We start from the raw sequence: 23,164 nt of genomic DNA, 5'->3' as shown, positions 1-23,164 counted from the left end.
CTTCAGCCCCTGGCTGATGAAGTTAATACCATCAAGTTCATGGTACAAAAAAATTAGCTAGTCATGAATATTCATTATTTGGTTCAAGTTCACTGTTTTGCTGAACATTCCCAAACAGTAAATTTATCTGATAAAAATTCATGGCATACGAGCACAACTGCTCTGTAGGCAAAGCCAACACCAATGGGCTTACAAACAAATATTGAGGAATAAAAAAGGAAATAGCCAACTGCAGTGAAAGGAAGGTCTGGCATAATGAATGAAGCCTACTATATTCTACAAAAAAATATGTTACATGTGTCAAAAAATATCAGTAAAGTAACACCATTGAAAATCAGACCTTACTTCACATTGTCTTATCCTAAAGCACTAAAATTAGAATTATTTAATTAACAATAATAGTACAAAAATTGTATGGGATACTTCTAAACAAAATGGAAGCAAACAGAACAAAGAAGCAGGCTCACCTATAACAACTGAGGCTTAATAGGTAGATTTGTTCTTCTGAAGGATTAATAAAACAGAATCTTTGATACAACTTAAGTCCTTTCAAAACTATGACAAAGTTGGTTTCCTCTCAGGAAATTTATTCCAGCTACGTCTTCCATAGGAGGGATTGAAAAGTTAAGAGTTTGAATGTCTCCTATGGCCTGGGCCCAGTCTGAGCCTTTCTTTGAAGGTCTTTCTCCAGCCTTGTCAACACATGGATTACTTCCTAAAAGCAGGCAGAATTTAACTTTCTGACCACTGCACCACAAGGAAGGCTGTCAGCATGTATTTGGTTCTTGGGGTTTGTATACTATTTGTTCTTCCAAAACAGGCTAAAGACTAAAAAAAATATAATGTTGCCAGATAAGTCTTGAAAGATGTTCTTCTGCAGTTCAAATGGCATCTTGTTAACACCAATTCCACAATTGGTAACAGCAGTCTAGAAGGTGCCATATGAAGTGACATTTAAAAATAGGTCCAGAAATAATAGTGACTTATAAATATATTCAAGCTTAAAAATGAAGAGGAAGATAAATTATTTAAGTGAAAGGATGCCACCTGTACAAGGTTAAATGATAGATCATGGCCATGATCAATTGTAAGCCTATGAAAGAAGTATAGTTGTGGAATGGCCGTCTAAACAAATTATCCATTAAGGAACCTCACCTGTTTTATGATGAAGTTTAATAAAGTTACAAAAGGGATAAAAATAGTTTAAGATTATGCTTTGAGTCCCTGGGGATTGATTTGCTGGTATTGGAAAAGGGCTTTTTAAACACAATTCACTTTGTTGTTTTTAAAGTGTGCCTGCCTCCTGCTGCAGCCAACACAGGACTTGACCTGCCTCAGTACAAAAGCTGGTGTCCTTAGGAGGAGGAGGAAGATGGGATTCACTGCAGTCAGCAGCATCACAGACTGACACAGCTACGCAGGTGACGCCTGTCAGAATGCGACATTTCTACTGATAAGGACCCCCATGGGCTCCGGCCTGGTCAGGAGCTCACTCAATGGCCAGATCTGCAGTGAGGAAGCACTTTTGTCCAGATGAGCAGGCAAGGACTGATGTGAGGCGCTGCACCCTTCCCAGAGCTTCCACAGAGTTCCTTGGACCAAATTCTTTGGCATTTGGAACACGCTAAGGAATGCAAGGCAATAGTGACCTTCCTTGTCTTTCTCCTGGGACAGCCTGAGGTTGCTGCCTTTGGTCTTTTGCAAGAGACCTCTGGTATATCCAAGCTCTTTATGGTATCTGGAACTTACAGAATAAAATTCTTATGGCTCTTCTGATCTAATCACATTTGCCTACAAATACAAGGAATTAATTCAACAAGTCAGGAGATACTTTCAGTTTGGGTACGGACTGCTGGTGCAGAGGGGCAACAGGGGCCTCTGTGAGGAGAGGCAGGTCCTGCCCCGTGCCAGGCACAGCCGGTTCCCACCGGTTCCACAGCGGCCCTGCTGCAGGGCAAAGCTGGATCCCACCGGTTCCACAGCGGCCCTGCTGCAGGCCACAGCCAGTTCCCGCCAATTCTGGCCAGTTCCACAGCAGCCCTGCGGCCCTCAGTGAAGCTGGTGCTGCCTCTGTGAAAGTGTGTTTCAGAAAGGGTGAAGCGGTGCCAAGCAGTGAGGAGTGAAGAAAAAAGTGTGAGGAACAGCCCTGGGAGCAGCAAAGTCAGAGACCAAGGAGCGGGGAGAGGCTCTGGAACAGGCCTGACCTTCTCCCTAGTCCTGTTGAGGAGGGTGAGTGAGAGCAGCTGGGTGTCTGGCAGTCATGGGCAGCCCACCATGGCTGTAATGCACCTACATCACTAAATTTCACTGGCAGTAAACATTTATATGAATCTGATATTGACTGTACGCAACTTTGTATTTGCCACCTATTCATTTATGGAATTCTGCAGTCATTTTATAAGCAGCTCTATGCTTTTTTTTAATTACTCTTATTGAGTGTTGTCCTAGTTGCATCTGGGATAGAGTTAATTTTCTTCCTAGTAGCTGGTACAAGGATCCATAAACGTGTTGCCAGTTACATACACGAATCAAACAGAAAAAGTCTGCAGATTCCATACAAAGGGTCAGCCACATACTCTGAGTCAGCCCTGTTTCTTCGCGTTGAACACCGCTGCTCTGGGCGCACTAGCTCAGAACCAGGCTGTGGTACCCATCTGTGGCAGCACAGACCACCATGACGCGCATCCACTGCATACCAAAATACTACCAACCTACTAGTAATAAAACAAGCCACTGGTTTTGGACATTAACATAAACCCCAATTATGTTATTTTTCTTACAGCAAAAGTTCAAAAGCTCAGTGGCTGGATAATTATACCCCAACCTGCCATCATTAAATAAGCATTAAAGAGCTACACATACTGCTCTGGGGAAAAGCGAATTCCAGAAAAAAGGTAATTATACTAAAAAAGGTAAGACATCATTTTTGGACATTAAAACTAAGTTTGTTGTAATTTAAAGCCAATTTTCAGCTTTGGCGGTGCTTGAGTAAATACATATTTATCCCTTGGATTTGCAAGATGGTCCCCCAAATGAAAACACCTTATGTGGCAACTTACATATGAAGCAATTCAAGTACATTCTTACAGGAGAAAACAACATAACTGCTAGTGCTGGAGTAAATTTACATTTGTATTAAGACACTTAATAGAAACAGAAAACTAAACTCTGATAAACAGCGATTACTGTCTCTCCAAATGTCCTATAGGAGGAGTCATTTGAGGAGCAAGTAACAAATACACAGTATTTAAATGTTTCTTTACATGAGATGTCAGTATTAAATTTGTGGTAGCAAATTATAACAGGAAGTAAAAATTCTATCAGAGTTCAACAAAAAAATTCTAAGACCAAACTGAAAGCACAATTTTTACCAAAAGGCTTTTAAGTCATACAACACTGAATGTCCTGCACAGACTCCATTGTAAGAGGAGTTGTTGGGTCTCTTGACAGCCACAAAAAGCATGAACCTACTCAACAGTGAGAAAATATTATTTGTCTAGAATGACTCACAGGTCACTCTTTTGGAAAGAGGTCAAAGTTAGATGAAATGGTTAAGCTCACTTCTAAAAGCAATAACACAGCTGCAGAATGAGGGCATCCCGCACAGCAGAAAGTGACCATTCACCCACACAGAGAAAAAGGCCTCCTCCTCCGTCTGCTCCTCCCACTTCAGCTACCCAGCTTCCTGTGACCATTAAAACTGAGGGCCAGTAGCAGCCCTTCTCTGCATGAACAGGAATGGACTGCATGGAGAGAAACTGCCCTGCTCCCTCAGGAGCAATTGCTACCCCCCAGCACTATCAAAATCTGCATCATTAGCAAATAGTCATCCCTGCTCTTTAGTTTCCAGGGAGCACCAATCTTCTGTGCTGGCAGCACCTCCTTGTCCCATGTTGAAAGCAGCAGACCTGCTGCTAGTTATGCAAATACACTATTGCACAGTCTTTTAAATAGCAGCAGACTGGGGGGAGTTCCTCTCCCTGCACACTTTTCCTTTGGTATCTTCTGAATGTTCTCATTAAGAAACTGAGCTTGAGGAGTGCTATTTTATTCATTACTCATTGTTGGTTGTCTCCTCAATAATATGCTATGAAGTTATTAGGAAAAAAATGGAACAAGACAATTCACTGAGTTTTGTGGTCTGGGACAGAGTAACAGCTATGTTTTAAGATCATTTGACCTCACCTAAACAAACAAATCTGCTTCCTCATTACGGCTTCCAGTCTGCATTAAGCAGCAGGAAGCTAGCATATATTCCTCTTTATTATACCTCAGCTGCAGTAGCAGCGTATGAATCAGAAACTCTAGGTCTTCAACCGAGATTTGAGACGATGAACTATTTTCTTAAAATCAGTATCAGTTTATTTAGCCAGAAATCACTAGACACTTGGCTCTGCTAGTGATTTCTTACATCAATTTCAGACTGAATTTTAACTTATTTTATCCAAATTATATATCTTGATTTTCATGAGATTCTTGTAGATTCTCCAAATGGGAATGAAAGATCAAGAATCAGAGAAAATGCTTTCTAATGAAAAAAAAAAATGATTTATGGATCCAGCTTCTCTCTCTACAATGCTTGTTTAATTATTTAAGAAAACTATCTTAGGAAGGTAATTAAAAATCACATATTTTACATTTAAACTTTGCTAAATTTCATATTGCAAGGCATACAGGACAAATCAGCTCCAAATTAATGTCAGGTTTTAGAATCTGGTGCGACTTACATGAAAAAAACCATGAATTCATTAACTATCTGCTCTGTAAGTGTCTGGTCTATTCTAAGAAATTTCATTCAATCTTTATACTCCATTGTAAATGCTGTCCACTGAAGAATACCTCAAGCTACTGGCCAAAACTGTAACAAATCTGTATCAACCCGCACCTTTAAATGGGCAGCAACAGAAAAAGAGAAAAATCAACTTCCTTCCACCACCCGGTGCAATCAACTCACTGTCTCTGCCTGCTTACCTACCAGATCATCTCCTCTGCAAGCAGCCAGTTGAGAACTGATGACGTTTGAGCTGTTCTGACAGCAGCTAGCAGAGAACAGCAGCAGCTGAAGTATGCTACACATCACACTACAAGACACAATGCTCCTGAATGCTTCTGCTTTATTCTAACACGCAGTTCAGATGCATATATATTTTCTCATGTATATCCTTAGGAAACCCAGAATGATTCATATAATCGTAAAAAAATCCAAATAGGGTCACTCGGTGGGCCCTGCACAGAACACTGAAAAGACCAATGTGCTACTGATGGTATAACTTCATGAACCCACTGCATCAGTTTGCAAAGGTTTACAGCCACACTAACACAGGTGAGAAAACACATTATGACTTAACTGATCAATATGTAAATTAATTTCAACTTCAATAAGAAAAAGTAGAAGAAAAATCAAAGAGCCATAATAAAACTTACATGAGAGGAAAATGAAATAAAATTACTCTCCTAAGGAGGTCAGAGGAGGACAAGAGAGACAAATAGGCAGAGAGAGAGAGAGTCTACGTGTTTGAGACAGACAGAGTTAGAGAAGCCAATTCAACAGTGAAACATCTGAACATGGAAGGAATCTGGGTCTGATCCAAGCAAAGACTGGAAGGCTCTAAGAGGTACCGAGCGTTAGTCAGCACCCCCAGATGCTTCCCTGCTAGCTACGGGAATATAAAACAGTTCCCAAGGATCAGAGTGCACATAGTGTTTCAACTGACAAGAACTCTTTGCTTAGTATACTGTTTTCTCTTGTCACAGCAATGTAGCAGTGAATTGTAAGGTCATAGTGGAGAGAGGAGAAACGCACCTATGTGCAGCACATCAACAGGGGCACTCATCCTCTGGTGCCACACAATTCCCCCTTCTGCAACATACTGTCTTGTAGGAGACTATCTCACCAAACATCCCAGAGCTCAATAAGCAGCTGTGCAGGAGGAAATAAATGTCTGTTTGGAGATTTCTTTGGGAACAGGTGGCTTCAAGGCAAAGGTCCAGGAAGGCTGCCCTGTCAGGGGTGGCTCTGGAGGAGAGACTCTCCTATGAGGAGAGGACAGCTTCCTGAAGAAGCTGTCCAGAAGGCTCTGGTGGGTGACAGGACTGCCAGCAGTTCTCAGCACTCTCCCCCAGCGGTGAGGGGCCCTCTAGTCCCAACTCGGCTCAGTTCTATTAATGCCTTTCCACAAATGCACAAATGCAACTAGACGATATTTGAAAACCTCTCTCCAGGCAACTACACACTATTTAACCCTACAAGTTCACCTACAGTTCTGAGCCAAATGCTCATGGGCATGAACAAGTGAAACCTGGAATTGCTTTTCCACTGCTCACAATTTGCACACAAGTGCCATTTCAATTAACATTTTTATAATTTATGTGCACAAGCTGAACAACATTTTTGAAAGACTGACTCTCAGTTGACATTAAGTATGACTCAGTTTACACAGATATATCTGCACATAAGTCTGACTTCAGCAACATTATCTTGAGAGACTCTGCACCTAAAAAGAGATAAACAACACTGTGCAAAACTGGTAGCATAGTGTCCACAAGGAATCAAGCAATTTGGGTCCAGTTATGGCACCTCTCTAGCAGTGTTTCACTTCTTCTTTTTCAACTTAGGGTATTCCTTGGTATATAGCATTCGAAATTTGTTTTGAAAGGAACATTTGTCATAAAATTAGGAAAAAAACCCTATTCTTGCATAGGGTTCAAAAAATAACCAGAAGTCAGTTTTTCAAGGATGTTTTTCTTCTTTCTCCAAATTATTTTATTTTTTTTCTTTCTCCAAAATATTTGATTCTATTCTTTCTCCTTTGAAGCATGCAACAGCACAAGTTTTGAACTGGAATGTTCTAAAGAAGCCCATTTTACAGTGGAGGAAAAGCTGCGTTTTCTTTTGCTGTGATGATATTACCACTGCCATAAAAACACAAGTGCTTGAAATGCTGAGCCTATACTTAAACTGAGTAGTTCACTACATTGTATTTCAGCTCTTCATAAATACAATGCAAAGGCAGCTTTCACTGCCAGCTTGAGGTTGGTTACAGTGATTCATTTAAGCTTAAATCGTATAAAATTCCTGTGCAGAGGGACAAGTTCAGTTCACTATTCACCTCCTGTCCTGGTTTGACTTCATAGTCAAACATGAACAAATTATGCTGTAAAATCAGGAACAAGAACTGTAATAAGGAGCACAGAAGATCTATATCCTCTTTAAACTAGCTGTCCATGTAGCTTTTTGTCAAACTAGCACTCACTGAGTTCTCTGCTATATTCTACACTAAAATGAGCTCTTCAATACATTTCTTTTTCAGTGTATTTCATTTCCAAAATGATGGTTAGGAGATACAGTTGATGGGACTGTCTCACTGAAAGTTTCCTTCCTTTAATTTTTATTATTTAAAAAAAAATGCAGGAAAAACTTGAGAGTTCTATGTTCTTGGTACAACAGGCAAGTGTTTAAAACCCTTTTCTTTTTTGGAAGTCATAGTCTGCACAGAAAATTCTGATTAGATAAGTACTGTCCACATTATGTTTCTCATTTAACAATTATTATCTCCTGTCCTGATTTAAACAACTCTTTTTCCCTCACTTCACTGTATCATGAATCCAAATAGCTGAACTCATGCCCCATCTGAAACTTCATTTCATGAGAAAAAAATACTGCGGTTGCCTCTTTGGTAAAATTAGATTCTGCTAATAGCTTCATTCATTCATCCATTTATTTTATCTTTCCCCTCCCAAGACTGTCAGATTTCTAAACTTTTAGTTGAACTTCTGATGTAATTATCAGATATTCTGGGCATCATCAAATCTCCACTACTGCGTAAAAGCTGCTCAGCACTCCTGAAAATCACGTCACAAAAATCACTGCTGCACAACTTCATTTTCCATGTGCCCATAACATTTTCTGCACACACGCAGGGCTGGCTGGGCATTAATTTACCATCCATGGTATAGTTAAGGGGATCATACCCTTCTTCTCTAACTCCATTTTTTTTTTCTTTCTTTGACACATATAAGTGAAACTGCAGAAAAAAAGGCATTCCTAAAAACATTTCTACCATGAGCACTTGTACTGTGTTTCCATCAGTCAGCCCATGTACCATGAGGATAAAGCTTTAGGGCTCACAGGCTGTGAGAGATAAGGACACAACACCACAAGACTCACAGTCTATCAAGATTAGAACTCTCATCGGCTTCGTAACAAGCTCCCTGTGTTACTTAGCATTTGGCCTGCAAAACTATCTCCAGACTTCTGTCTGATTTCATCCTTATTTTTTTCCACACCATGCACCCTGCCATGTCATATCTCTTCCTTTATTTCAGAGATTTCCTTCCCCAATTTTTCCATTTTTCTCTCTCTCTTTTAGTCTTTCTTTCTTCTTCTTTTAAGGCAATGCATTTCTATCACAAAAGTGCAGTTCCAGAGACGTGATGAATAGGCCCAATATATAGGCACGTAGTTTGTGAGTTGGCCGTGTATCATCAGCCTCATTTATCAGTGCGGAAACCTGTAGAACAGCGAAGTGCACTGGCTCCTTAAGAATCCTGCTTCAGTCCCTGGGATGAAATCTGCTCCTCATGTTCTATAGCCCAATCATTTTTCAACAGAGTCAGATTAGCATTTTCTATTTCCTTTCTTTGGTATTCCAGTCAGCTATAGATCTCTTCCCTTGAGAAATACCAAATTATCCACACTTAATTGATTTCTTATGCTGGTATCATTGGCAATGCTAAAGTAGAAAAAATAATTGGAGAACTGATATGTTAACTGGAATCCAATAATTCTTATAAAGCTGAAAAAATTAACTATTTGATCTACTCCCATACAGCTTAGCAATGATAAAAACAAACAGGACTGCTAGAGAATGGCACTTAAACACAACATAGTGATTTTCCACCCATAGTTTCTATGTGAATATCAATATAGGTAGATATTGACTGATAAATAAATGAATAATTGGCATCCTTACCAGAGCAGACAAAGTCCTTTTTCTGAACCTCTGACACCAGAAAGCCCCGCAGGTTCACAGGTGCCAAGCAGAAGGTGAACTGCCCGATGGTACGCCTCTGCCGCAGCCAGTCAGACAGCCAGGCCAGGTGGCAGTCGCAGTGCAGGAAGTTGGAGTGAAGCCGCCTACAAAAGGCAGAACAACCCTGAAGTCAGCGGTAGGGTTTTAAACGTAAGACACAATGAAGTACAAGTCTGCCTGGCTCTTCGCTGCCATTCCAGTAGGATCACTGCAGGTTATTGGTTACAGCTGAGTCAGGTCTTAACTGTCTATATTGCCATGTAATATACAAATGTCCACATATAAATTAGTGTTATTATTTATAATGTCTTGGAAGAACAAAGTTAAATAATGACCTGCCTACAGGTAATCATGAGCTGGCCATTCTACACAAAAGAGCATGCAGAATTTAAGGTCCCTCCCAGTAATCACTTTGCCTGTGATTTCATATCAGAAATAACTGCATAAATGTGATATCTTTGAGGGAATTCAGAGGATGGTTTGTATAAGCACAAGGACTAGGCTGAAACACAAGGTAATAGGTGATTCTTCCCTCTTTTCTTTCCTTAGGGGGTGGGGGAAGAGACCTCACACACCAGAGGCTATTGATACCTTGTACGTTCCTGTGTTGCCTGTACAAATTCATCAATGCCTTTTTTACTGTGGCAATTTAATGCAAGTACACAGGTTCTAGACAGGAATTTTCAACTCATAACAAAGAAGGGGTCTACAACAGTGTCATGCCTCACAGCAATGCCAGGGCCATTCTTTGTAATGGAAGATGTAGCCACACAGCTCCCTTCCCAGCCTGCTTCATGCCTGGCACTAGAGATCTGCAGCATTATCACATCACGGGGGGGAGTCTGCAAAATGATGATGCGTTCAGGAAGCAATGTGGTGATTTTAATAGCTACCAAACTTTAGGTCAAAACAAAAGCCCAGGATATTAATTATTTCATTCCTTGTAACAAGTCATATATTTGCAGTGTTCTAACGAAGCTGAAATGATAAACCAGATTGAAAATCCTGTCAGAAATGGTTAGAAAAAGCATTACTCACTAATATTACAGGCATTACATTTTAAAAACCCTACACAATTGGTGTGCACAGACTTAGCCTTGTCCATTCACCGTAGAAATTAACTTTCTATCTGTGAGATCTTCATATTGCACAGCAGTAGTGCAGGTCACCAGTGGCGCCTGGGCTGACAGTCCCCAGATTTGTACGTCTAGGGTGGGCAGTCACAGTAAAAGACCACAAATCTGGAACTAGGAGTTTATCCTGTAGAGATGGAAGATGCTAGTCTCCTGGGAGCACTGTAAAACGTAATTGTTTTAGAAGAATGGTGAGAAGATCTTGTGTTTAGGGATTATGAAACTATTTAACTGACACTGCAGTAAGTTAGATTGCTAGTAAAACGTTTTGTTATTATGAACCATTAATCTGCCTGTAACACTTTTTGTTTGAAAAAAACAAATAAATACATTTACAACAAAAAGAGAACAAATGTCCAGTCAGAAATCACACTAAATAAGACTGTTCTAACTCAGACAGTAAGCATTTCATTTAAATCCCCAATGTATTATCCCTTTCCACCACAACAGTCAACAACGACACTCAAAATCATCTTTCTCCAGGAACTGAAGTGGAGCTCATCCCATGCCATTCCTTGCATCCCCCATATGGATGTAGGCAAGCAGGAGTAATTTCACAAAAGGGGGCAACTTTCCAGTTCTGTGAGTTGGGGTTATTTCCTCATTAGGTTCATATAGCTGGTTTCTGGGTCTTCCCATTTTGCTAGTGCAAACTGTCACCCCCCTGTCAGCTCGCCCGCCTCAGCAGAGCCCTACCTTGTCATTTCTTCAAGTTTTTTTGCGTGGATATTCTAAGTTTGCTTTTGAGAGGAGACTCTTTTTAGAGAGCCTATCAAGCTTAACAAAGCAGCTTATTAGAATATATTTTTGATAATTATATCAGTGAATATAGCCACAAAAAGACTTTTCACAGTACTTCATACACCAATTCCCTATGAACATGAAAAGCACTGAAGTGACTTGGTACACTTTCAGTTTACCCTTAAATAAAAAAAAAAATTAAAAGAAATTATGCAATTACCTCTCTCAGCAGTCACTCATACATGTAGAGACAACAGGACACTTACCATTAAGTAAATAGGTATGGGAGACATGCTTTAACATAAATAAAGCTGTTTCAAGCAAAGGAAAGCAGATCAATAAAAACTAATTCCTGTCACTTCCAATCACGGCTAAAAGATCAATGAAACTTAGCAACAGAAAAGACAGTTAAATAAAAAAGGTTACCACAGAACTGATTTCTTTAAAGAATTCTTCAAGTGCTTCAAACCTTAGTAGCACTTCTTTTTTTCCTGTTTGGTTTTTTGGTTTTGGGTTGTTTTGGGTTTTTTTGGTCTTTTTTTTTGTTGGTTTTTTTTGTTTGTTTGTTTTGTTTTGTTTTTCTTTCCTTCCCCTGAGATGTCATGTTCAAGTTGAATATGCTTTTTATTTTTCCTTCTCTGTTCTTTCATTTTTCCTTTATTTTTCCTTCTCTCTTCTTCTTAAATGAGAAGATTGTTTTGAAAGCCATGAAGAAAAAGCTTATTATCTACAGAACTATCACAGCAGATGCAGCTGTGGCACAGGCAGCCCCAAATGTCCTGCTAATGGATCTTGCTAGTGTGTAAAAGGGACACATCGGGAAAACACTATCCACACTGCACTGAGCCTCAGCTGGATGGGAAAAAGGGCTTGGCCCTGCTTAAGCAACATTCAGGCCAAAGATTCCCTACAAGAGCTTCTCAAAAAAACCCCCCAGCATGTCCAAGTATGAAGCTATTTGAGAAGGTGTACAAACTAATGATGATTTTTAAAGAAAACAGCAGAGTCACCAAACTATAATGAACATGGTCCACTTGGACTAAATTTGCATTAACAACCTAGAGATTAGATAGTAGGTCTTACTCAGCCATCACGCCTCAGACAGCTTTCTCCCTTTTTGCAAACTATTCACTGAGGTTGTATATTAATGCAGGAGAAAAGGTTATCAAGGGCAACAAAGCTCAGGAAACTAGAGAGAATATTAACATTTTCCTCCAAATAATACCTTTATATAAATATTTCACACAGGTGAACAATCACTGATCAGTTTTACATGTGCTCAGATGTATGTTAGTTGTTAGGGTATTACTATGCATTTACGCAAAACTTGGTTAAATCAAAACAGTATTAGCCTAAATTCTGAACAGAAGATAATCAGAAAATTCTGTGTAATATGTAGCTATGCAAATTTTTTTGTTAATAATTATAATTAATAAATTATTTATTGTGAATAGTGCTAGGATGACTTGGAGATAGAGGAAGAATTTTTAATATGAAGAATCAGCAAAAGAAATTATGAAATGCTATTTGATTCCTGTATTTATATTAATTGCTGTTTTCATGACTTTTCTGCATCTGTTGAAACAGATGGAAGGAAATACAGAAAACTAAACCATTTTACTGTATTTCCACCTGTCTATGTAAATTTTTTTTATTCTTATATTGAACTGCTAAGAAGGGTACTGCATGTTATTTGGCAGTCTTTGGAGACTGAAACATGCCACTTGATATTGATGAAACTGCCTTTACAGAACATGAGGTGAATGAATACGAACGCAAGTTTGCAAAGGTGCCCTTTTAGCCATAGACCCTAAATTAAATTTCCAGCAAATCCTTTTAGAGTGGTTCAGCATTCATGTTCTATAAAATGTGGCTCTCAGAATTCAATATAAAAGCTTCCCTTTATAAATCCTATTTATGACTTCCTTCCCTTTTCCCCCCTGCCCCCCCCTTAATTACAGCAGAGGGGGATTAGTCAGCGTAAGTCTCCAGGGAGCTATATACAAAGCCATCTCTGAAATTAAACTAAAAAGAAAATGACAGAAGGCATTGAGCTCTGGTAACAGACAAGACTGACTAATCTGAAGAAGCCAGGCAAATGTTCTAGACCACTGTGACTGAATGAGAAAAGACAAATCTCCAGGAACCTTAACCCTACACACTTTATCTTCTTTATCCCTTCTCTTGTAAAAGACAAACATCTAATATCCATTTAATTACTTACATTAAGATCCATGAATGTCACCATTAATGAAGAATGTAAATCTAAATCACAGGTTATCTTACATAGATTGACATGAGTAAGAGCCATTTTTCTTCAGTTCTGCTAACTTATTTAATATGATTTTACACAGACGTATGTGGCATCCTTGAAGCATTTTATTTTTTCAGTGTCACAGAAAATTTTCAGGCTAGCTACTATTTCACTTTCTTTGCTTTTAGGACTAAATACATCTTGTTTGGGTTTGAAATTTTTGAGGAAAAAAACCCAGAGATACTTTGTTTAAACATGACTTCTCCTGAAGTTGCATACTCCCTAAAAGAATTCAAAGGAATAATTTATTTAAATAAAATGTATTTGGTAGGCTATGCCTAAATTATACAAATGCACACAGTCTAATTTCACAGTCTTTGTTTTTGGTCTACCAAAGTTGATCAGAGCTTTTCCAGTGTAATGATGCCCAGCTATAGAAAAATGGATTTGACATAAGAGAAGCTTTTATAAAAAATACATCAATATCAGTGACATTTTGTTTCAGAAAGTATCTGGAAAAGAAGCTTTTTTCAAGTTCTTAAAAAAATTTCTTATTTCAGAAATTAGTATTCTGAATTTGAAAAGAAGAAACTGGATTTAAATACAGGATATTAACAAAATTAAATAACTTGATCCATCTGAGCAGTTTTCACAGTTTTGATGATATTCCAGCTTGGATCACATTTCACATTATGGATTTTTCCACAGGAAAAAAAATAATGCCAGTTTTGTTTCCAGGTAATTTCAAGAGCTTGATAAAACTGTGTCATACTTAACCCTGGGTAATCCCCGTGCAACCACTGCCAGGGCCCTGGGGGCCCCAGCCGTCTTCCCCACCTTGCCTGGCCTCACCAGGGGCTCCCCGGGCTGTCCCAGCCCTGCGGTGGCCCAGGACTTCCACAGAGCCCTGACGGGGCTTGCAGCCCAGCCCCCGCCCCAGCCCCCCAAAGCCGTGGGGTCCCCGCGTGGTTGGGGGCCCGTCTGAGCTGCTGCCCGCTGTCCCAGCCTGGCCTCGGCTGTCCCCGTCCCCACAGAGGTGTCTGAGGCTTCCCCTGCTGTCGGGTGTCCCTGAGGGACAGGAGATCCTGCCCTGCCCGCCATGGCCCTCCCAGGGTCAGGCTGCTCCAGCCACCGGCTCCTCAGGAGAGCAGGGTGGACTGCTCACATCGGGAAGAGACTGAAATAAGAGTATCACAAGAAAACAGATATCCAAAGAGTTGGCTTACACCATTATTATCATTGTTGTTATTAGTATCAATATCATTATTGTAATAATTCCTATTATAGTTATTATTGTTGTTGTTATTATAATATACAAAGATATTACTCACAGAGTCCTGATCTTGGGCATGTGATTGAAACTGGTAACGGGAATGCGCGTGATGTTGTTGTTGTTGAGAGTACTGTTAGGAGAGAAAAAAAAAAGAAAAAAGAGAATAATAGATTGATCAATTATTTACATGTCTTCAGGAACACACTGTTTACAGAAAGAAACTGCTAAAACTCTTGATAATAAATCTGCCAGGCTGCGAGCAATAAGACATGCTGACCAACACCTGATACAATTTGTGTCGTATCAAGGAAGATACTGCTAGGGCAAATCAACCAAGCTGTGTAAGAATGGATGAAGGTTACTATTTGCCATGTCTGAGTACCAAGGGGTACAGGAGGTGAGTTTTTATCGGCTACTGGAATGGTTCATACTTTTTGGTTAAGCTGCCATGTTGCTTGAAAACCTGGTGCAACTCAAGTGGAGGAACATCAAACTTGCACACTGCAGCATGAAAGCTTTGCACTTGAAGTGCTCACTCTCACACAAAAGGAGTTGACTTTCACAGGCTTGTTAGTGCAGCCAGCTTACACAGACAGACAGCTCAAATTGCCCTTTTGAAAACACATGGATGGATGGGTACCCTTTCTTTGGTTTCCTTATGAAAAAAATTTATGGGTAGTGGAACAGCCCATAACACAACATGTCATGACCCAGGCATGTAAGGATTTCTGCTGCTCCATCAAAGCACAGCTTAAAGGGAATATGATCTTAGCTACTGGTAGGGACCCCCTTAGCACTTCTTATGAAAAATGAACTGACTCGATTATCATCAGCTGAGCGTGCTGCTCCCATTTATGTAGCTCCTAATTATATCAATGACTCTCTAGCAAATTAGAAGCTAAAAAGTTTACCAAGATGGCACAGGAAATGGAAAACACTCCGACAGAGCATAACTGCTGTGCTCCAAGTGCATCAAACCTGCAAATACAGTAGCCCAGTTTGTCATGAGAATTGATGGTGCCAGTGATGACTCCATGTCCTGGTGTGGCCGGTCCCACCACTGGCTGCAGCTGCCATTTGAAACCCGTGGTGGCCACAGCACCATGGCATGGAGCAACTGCTGCTTTATACAAGGAGCCCAGCGCTCCACAGGGCCACTTTGGCAGGAGACAGTGCTTTTGTATGTTTGTGTATGTGTTGAAGAAAATACCTGCTGAAGCAAGCTAAAGGCGCATTACATTTCTCCAAACTATTTAGTTGTTCCGATGTTACGTATTTACATAGAACTTTTAATCAAAAGCTCTCGAAGAGTTTTACAGAAGTTAACCAGCCCTCTTGGTCATCTGCCAGTTTAAAAACATTTTTACAATTCTGCCTAGAAATCCCTTGGCAAAACCATCATTTACAACATGAGCAGATTAAAGCTAAATTAGATTATACCCTATTAAGACTGTTTTTCTGGCATGCAGGAAGACACACACGCATACTGGCAAAGCCAGGAGTTTGCAGAGTAACGTGGCTGCACACAGCCACGCTGCAGAGAGGTGTGTGAGCAGGCTCTGATGCTGGCAGCAGCGTGTTGCTGTTGCTGCTGCACTGCATCCCAGCAAGACGGAACGTGACCACTTCGTTAGCAGGATGGTAGCTGGTATTTCAGCACAGTGCTCTACCAGACGGATGCACTCTTGATCTGGAGCCAGCTTGGGAGCTGACATACCCATAGCAGCAAACTACACCAACAGAGCAAAATTACTCTTCCTTTCCAAATCTGCCAGCAGAGCAAGTTGTGTCAGTAAAAGCAAAGTTTTGGAAATCTGGAATCTGCATGTGAGATCTGTTGCCAGAGATCTATGTCAGTTAAGTCACATGTTCACACACCAGGCTGGTAAGAGCTATAGGCCTCAGTGCCTTATGGCTTATAGTATAAAATACAGTGTTCATTCCACATCCTCTGGAAAATTTGACGCTGCCAAAAATTGCACAAGAAATACATTGCTAAGTATTGGAATCAATGGGTGTACAAAATTACAGATTTGTGTATTTAATTTCTCAATATACAAAGACTCAAACACATTCTATTATAAATTCACTGGCTAAGAAGAAGAAGGAAATCCTGTCAACTTGAGAAGTAAACCTGAAGGCAAGGTCTTACAGCTATCAGCCCAGTCATTTCATCAGCTGTGTATCACAGCCTGCACGTGCCACTGCCTTACTGCGGCTTCTGCGCTGGAGGTGAACGTAATTAGTATCGCTGTACAGCTGCAGGCCTGGAAAGCTCTACCTTTGAATTCCTGCCGATGTCATGATGACAACACAAATGCCCCACTGTGGTAGTTTATACGGTGCAAAATGAACCTCTCTGTCCTACAACTGCTACTGCTGGATCACCTTATTTAGCCAGTGATGCACACTGAAGTCTTTTGTGGACAGTTAGCAAAAACACGCATGCACAACAGTTTCAGAAAGTGAACAAAACCTCCTGCAAGGGTGCATACATATACATACATCAACACACCCAGCCCTCAATATCTATATTTATTTGCTATCTGCATTTGCACATGCATGTTGGGAAGTTCCAACAAGGCTCACAAATAGAATTTCTAATTGCACCATCATTTTTTTTTCTGTAAATGTAAAAATATAATTCACCCTCTACCTCAGTTGCCTGTTACCTAAAAATGAGCTATGCACTTGGTTGGAAGATTTTAGGTATACACTGATGAATAAAAGCCACATGTAAAGCCAGCTGACAAAAATAGCTGATGCCTGTATAGGTCACACATGGCACTACGGGAGCCAAACGAAGCCATAGGAGTTCCAGGGAGACTTTCAACTGATTTCAAAAGGATGTGGATTGGATTCAGGCAGAACAGGATGTGACAAGGAGCTTCCTTCTGCATTAACTGAGGGTAGAGTGCAATTTTTCACCTGGATGAGGAAAACTGTCTGATTTGATGAATCAAAAATATTTTTAAACTTCTTAAAATATTTCTGTTTAACAGACAAAGCATTACTCCAATTGCACAGTATTTCTACTCACAAAGTATCAGATGAGAGCGGCTCAGGTTTTGCCCCTAATAAGCAAACGTTTCCCATAATTCATCAAAAATATATAACCCTCCTTCTAAGAATCGGTGCTGAATTAATATACTCCTTAAACACAAATTTCAGGGATAACTAGCAGATGGCTGTTGCGCAGATGACTTAGTAACATACTATTTCATTGATATTTAAATGTTAACCATCACGACATGAAGGCAATAAAGCATCTAAGATAACAGCAATTATTTTGGAACAAAAAAGGGCAAACACTGCAAAGGGCACTGACTGACAGTCTTACAGCCCGGTTGAAGCTGCAGGGATGTAACCCTGCTGCTCTGGCTGGGCAGAGCACACAGCTCCCACAGTAGGAACTTTTTGGTTTTCAAATGGGGACACTTTCAGGTAGAGCTGTGTGCTAGAGGCATTCTGCAAAGCCTTCTGTCACAGGTATGAAGCTTTCCCAGCAATGATTTTTTAAGAGTATGTGTCCTGAAAGGGGTAAGCACATGATACAGTGGCATTTTTAACACACAAAGAGTGTGTTAAATAAATCCTGCTCCAGTGGTCTGCTAGCTGCTCCAAGGCCATAGACTCATTTTGATCCAACTAAGATCCAAATCCATAGAAACAGATGCAGAAACACCATGAAACTGTGAGAAACAGAAAACTTCCAGAATATTCTGACTCTCCAACATCATATGGGGAAGCTTGTATTCTGCTGGGTTCTCCTCAGCCTTATACCTCCCACCTCTTCCAGAACCCAATATACCCTTCCCCTGTGAAAAGGCACTGTCCTCTCATTTAGAAGTCCTCTCCTTGCAAGCTATTCACATCCAAAATGCTGAATCAGGAAACTGAGGTTACAGACAATATTATTTATACCAGCAAACTTCCCACCTTGGGCTGTGATCCTTATCAGATCTTGCAAGCTAAGCAGAAGCAGACTGCAGCAGGTCTAAGGATCCTCCAAGGACTACTTGGAAGATGCATAACGTGGGATCAGCAATCTTCGAGGTGGTACATCCTCCACTGGAATGAACTGTCATAGTTCTACTGCCTTCAATTTACAACCCCAGAGGAACTGCTCTACTAACTCACAGCTCTGCCGGTTGCCCAAACTGGTTAGAGGCACGCATGGAGCTGCTTTCTTCCTTCTGAAGAATAAAGCTGATTTATAGCCACTACTAATCTGATATTTTTTTTAAAGGAAAGAATGCTCGTTCTGCAATCCTGTCACGATTTGAAAGCAGTTACTTTTCTCCTTCCTCAAACTTCTTGTGCAAATTTAACTACATGCAGTTGCATTTCTATTCTCTTCTGACTTGCTCCAAATTCATGTTCACCACTGTAGTTCTCCGACAGAGAGTTGTTATTCCAGACTCAATGCAACTACATTAAAATCATTAACCTGTAGAAGTTACTGTTGTGTGTGTGTTTTTAAATAATACCTATGCACTATTCTTTACCCCCTTCTCCACCCTCTCAAATAGGAATACAGGTATTCAGGACTAGATGAGAGGCAGAAAAAACACCATTATATTCCTAATGCTAGAAGAAATCATGCAACTGTTATGGAAGACACTTTGGGGAAAAAAGGAAAGGATTTAAATTTTGAACACTACTAAGAATACGAGTATTTTATTTTAAAAACTCAGGAACTCTAAGCAGCCTTTCATGTTCCTTGGAGTAATTCAGAAAGCAGAAATCCCAGGCTGTCAGATCAGTAGTGAAACACTCTCGGTTCTGTAAATTACAGAGTACACAGAGATTTTGTTTCTCTTACTTGGAATTCAATTAATGATACAATTAAGAGCATATAATGAATATCAGAATGCCTGGTGACTTATTCATCTGAAATAATAACACTTTCATTACAATTTATCTCCCTGCTCTGTTCCAGTTAAGTGCTAGACATGAACCAAAAGGATCTTCTGGCAATGATGTTAGAAAAAGTTATACAACCCAACAGAATTATCTGAAATATTAACTATTTCATGTCTTCAAATAGTACTTCAAGAAGTACATTGTAAAACAGTAGCTGTCTTAATGTTTTCCAGTCACATTTCAAGTGGAAAAACACATAGAAATTTTGAGGGTTTTGTTAAACACATAAAATTGATGGCAATACCACCTTCTACATCCCAGCCTAAAAGAAGTTAGTTTCCTATTTTATCAATGGTGAAAGGAAAACCACTATGCAAATGTCCATTTTTCTAAGTACAAGGCACTTTCATAATGTGCATACATTACTAGTTGTGCATCAGCACAATACCCACAGCGATGCTTCTTGTTTACAGTCTGAATGGATTAAAATGAAAGGGGAAGGGGAGAACATGTCGTATGCTGAAGATGCCCTTTTTTTTTTGATGGTAACAGAGACTGATTTTCTTTCACATGCCATTTCTGCAGCTGATTAGCACAAACAGCTAATCAAATTGAGAAATAATATGGTACAATATTTTTTTGGATTAACACTTTTCCCCAAGTCTTAGTAAGTACCTACCATAGTTACTAGAGGTCTGCTGTGCTAGCCATTCAGCTTTCTGAGGCACACCAGGCTGCTTTTATGTCACATTTGTCTGATCATGGGACACTCCAGCATTTGCAAAATTCTCAGTTAGAAAGAAATATTCAGACATGTTTACTGACAGGTAAATGGAGAATAAGATCTGAAAAGGCAACAGCTCATTTATTTTATTTCTGGGTTTTAATACCTTTTGCTTTTGGGCAATGGAGATGCATTACAGGCTTCTGACAGAACCCAGTCTGATAGCAGAAATCCTGCAAACAACAGTCCTCATTTGGCAGCACGTACTTCGATGAGTCTATGGGCTTCACTGCAAGTTAAACAAGAATGTTCGTTTCCTTTTCCTGCTCAAAACTTGCTCAACGCACTGCAGAAAGAAGGTGCCAAGTTACCTGACTCTGTGAGAGTGAGTTTTGTGAAGTGAGACTTTGAAACCGAGCAGAAAAGCAAACAGGCCAGGCTGGTGGGGAGCAGCCACATCAGGCACTGCAGCACGGGTAGCACTAACAAGTCTAACATTTCCTCTGTCTCCTTCAATTACGCTGCCGCTTTATCACAGTGTGCTCGTTGGCTCTGTATGTAATCCGTGTGTTGTGTGTCCACAACACCATGTAATTGGGCCTAATGCAAGATTATTATCTATGTGCATGCAATGGATAGCTACAAATGGTGCATCTGCAGGCTTGTAACATTCCCAAGAGTGAATTACTGTCATACTCCCTGATTACTGCTTCTCCTACAACTGCCATGGTTTCCAGGCTTCCTATCCGCAGTGCAACTATACATCCAGTAAATGAGACTGGAAAATTTATTAAGACTTAACCAAGGCATCTCCAAGCATCATTAAGCCTCTCATGTAAATAGTCTACTTGATAATGTTATTTCTGTTCAGAAGTGGGTGAACTGATGCAAGAAAAGATGAGCAGCTCACCCCAACTTGCCAGTGGAGCTCAGAAGGGAACACAACAGTCTGGCCCTGACAGAACGACAACTTCTCCAAGACCCCAAAGCTTTGTGAGGAGAGTGGAGTGTCGGTAACTAAAAATACCTGAAGGAAGCTTTTCACAGTGTACATATGGACTGAAGCCGTTCAATCCATGCAGGATTAGACATCTCTCCATCAGAGTTTATGCACATGAAGAAGAGGACCTTGGGATCTGTCTGAAATACTAGAAGTGAAACATGAATTTGGGTGTCTGCATTAGCAGCAAAATTTAACACTAAGAGAGGCAGAACCTTAGGCCTCTGTGTTAGCAGATCTGTATCACTTACTCTTAAACCACTCTCCAACTACATAAAATGCCATTGCAAAAGGAAAACAAATTCTATGTTTCTTGTATTCCACAAGGGTTAAGCAAAGCAGTAACAGTTTAAATTTCAGAAAGAGGAATTTGATTAGATATAGGGGAAATGTTTCTTAAAATAACAACAGGAAAAATACAAAAAAGAGCTTTTATGGGGTGTGCAGCCATCAGCAGCGGAAGCCTGTAGTAAAAAGACTAAATGAATCCCTGGCAAGAGTGGCATGGGACTTGATGGTCTTGCCCTTGGGTACGAAAATAGGTGACAACTTCAGACCCCTTCCAGCCCTTATGTACCACCTAATATGACTAACAGAAGGGGCGTTTCATCAATTCCAAAAAGTGAATCTACATCTATCTTTAGTAATAAAACCAAGACTTGAACTTTTTACAGTGCCATAATTAATGTTTGCAATTAACTTTGAAATTGTAGGGTGAAAGAAGCTATATTTTCAATAGCTGTTACGAGCTATTTTTCACACAGGTCAGAAAGAATTTGCATTAAATTAAATATTTACTGCTTCTCATGGCCTCTGATGGAAAAACAAAATGGCTTCGGCACTCCATCCCTCAGCACTGAGCACTGTCCTCACCCTTGGCTTTCAAGGCATCCAAGATTTGCTCATTTGGCAAGGTCCAACACTCAACTGGATCTCTTCAGAGTTCTGGTGAGCCCTGAGTGCCTCTTGTACTCAATTCTTTGATCTCCCCACAGACTGTTTAAGTTAAAGCCCACAACTACCATGTGGGCATATAATGAAAGCAACTGATGCTGCACTGATTAATCCATTACTCTCAACTGTTAGAAAACATAATGATCTCACAAGGGGCCTTATTCACTGACATACAGCAGTAGAGCTCTGATCTGACACCTCAAATTAGCAGCAAAAGCAATAACAGCTGGGTTTTTGTCTCAATATTTGTACCCAACTCTAAAATGAGTTGGCACTATACAAGCGCTATTTTTAAACACAATGTTAGCCCAGGCAAATAATCTTCTAAATAGTCTCCAGGTGACACGTAAAATCCACTGAAATAAATAAAAATAACTAGTTGCCAATTTGTGGTTTCTGTTCTAGTATTAGTCGTTTGCAAATGTTCTCACCACAGCAACATGAGAGGCTCTAGTGCTGTTAACTTGGGAAGCTGACATCAGAAATATGACTAGTTGCAAGGATACAGAGGAAAGAAAATGTTCTTCTTCGAAATGTACGAAAAAAAACACAAATAAGCTTAGCATGGAATTATGCACAGAACTGTCAGCAGTGTTTACTCCTTCAATTGCCTGATTCTTCCCATTCTGTGGCTGATTTTAATTTGCACATAACTGTCAGATTCAGATTTTAACTATTTAAGCCTATTATAAAGGCCAGATGTTTATGACAGGGTTTTTTTTCCCTTCAAGGACTGAGATTACTTTCAAGAACATCAGGCTTTGGGGAAACTGGGTTATTATAATAACAAGTTCTTTGTTTAAAAAGGCTGTTTTGTCACATTTCCCTATAGTGATAACTTTAGGGCATATTAACTTAAATCCTGTAATTGCTGCATTAGCTCTCCCTAGAGACTGGCTGTGCCTTGGCTGGCGTCTGGGACTGGTGAGGTCAGGAGCTCAGGAGAGGGAAAGACAGGACCCGCAGCTAAAAAAATGGTTGGGCAAGCTGTTTGGGTAAAGAGATTGGGACTAGGAATCAGTGCAAATGAGTAAAAGAGGCCAGAAAAAAATATCGTAGGGGCTTGTACAATCAAAGATTGTATTGTCATATGTACACAAGTGAGAGCAAAATTAGGGACTCCGGTGACTTTTATGTCTGGTGACTGATGCTCAAAGCTCTCTTGTGTTATCTTTAGCCCTGCATTT

General features: G+C 40.1%; 1 protein-coding gene across 1 annotated transcript in view; it reads right to left on the bottom strand.

Moving 5' to 3' along the window:
* The window catches only part of SLIT3 (slit guidance ligand 3), a 531,568-nt gene that overhangs the window by 196,329 nt on the left and 312,075 nt on the right, over positions 1 to 23,164 (bottom strand). Inside the window, exons 8-9 of the mRNA XM_027810336.2 lie at positions 14,492 to 14,563; positions 8,973 to 9,136 (exon numbers count right to left, since the gene is read on the bottom strand). Coding sequence (XP_027666137.1) covers positions 8,973 to 9,136; positions 14,492 to 14,563 — 236 coding nt within the window. The remainder of the gene's footprint in view (positions 1 to 8,972; positions 9,137 to 14,491; positions 14,564 to 23,164) is intronic.

The sequence above is a fragment of the Falco cherrug genome, chromosome 8 (genome assembly GCF_023634085.1).
Source record: "Falco cherrug isolate bFalChe1 chromosome 8, bFalChe1.pri, whole genome shotgun sequence".
In the NCBI taxonomy this organism is placed as follows: Eukaryota; Metazoa; Chordata; class Aves; order Falconiformes; family Falconidae; genus Falco; species Falco cherrug.
This window is presented reverse-complemented; position numbering and strand designations above follow the sequence as displayed.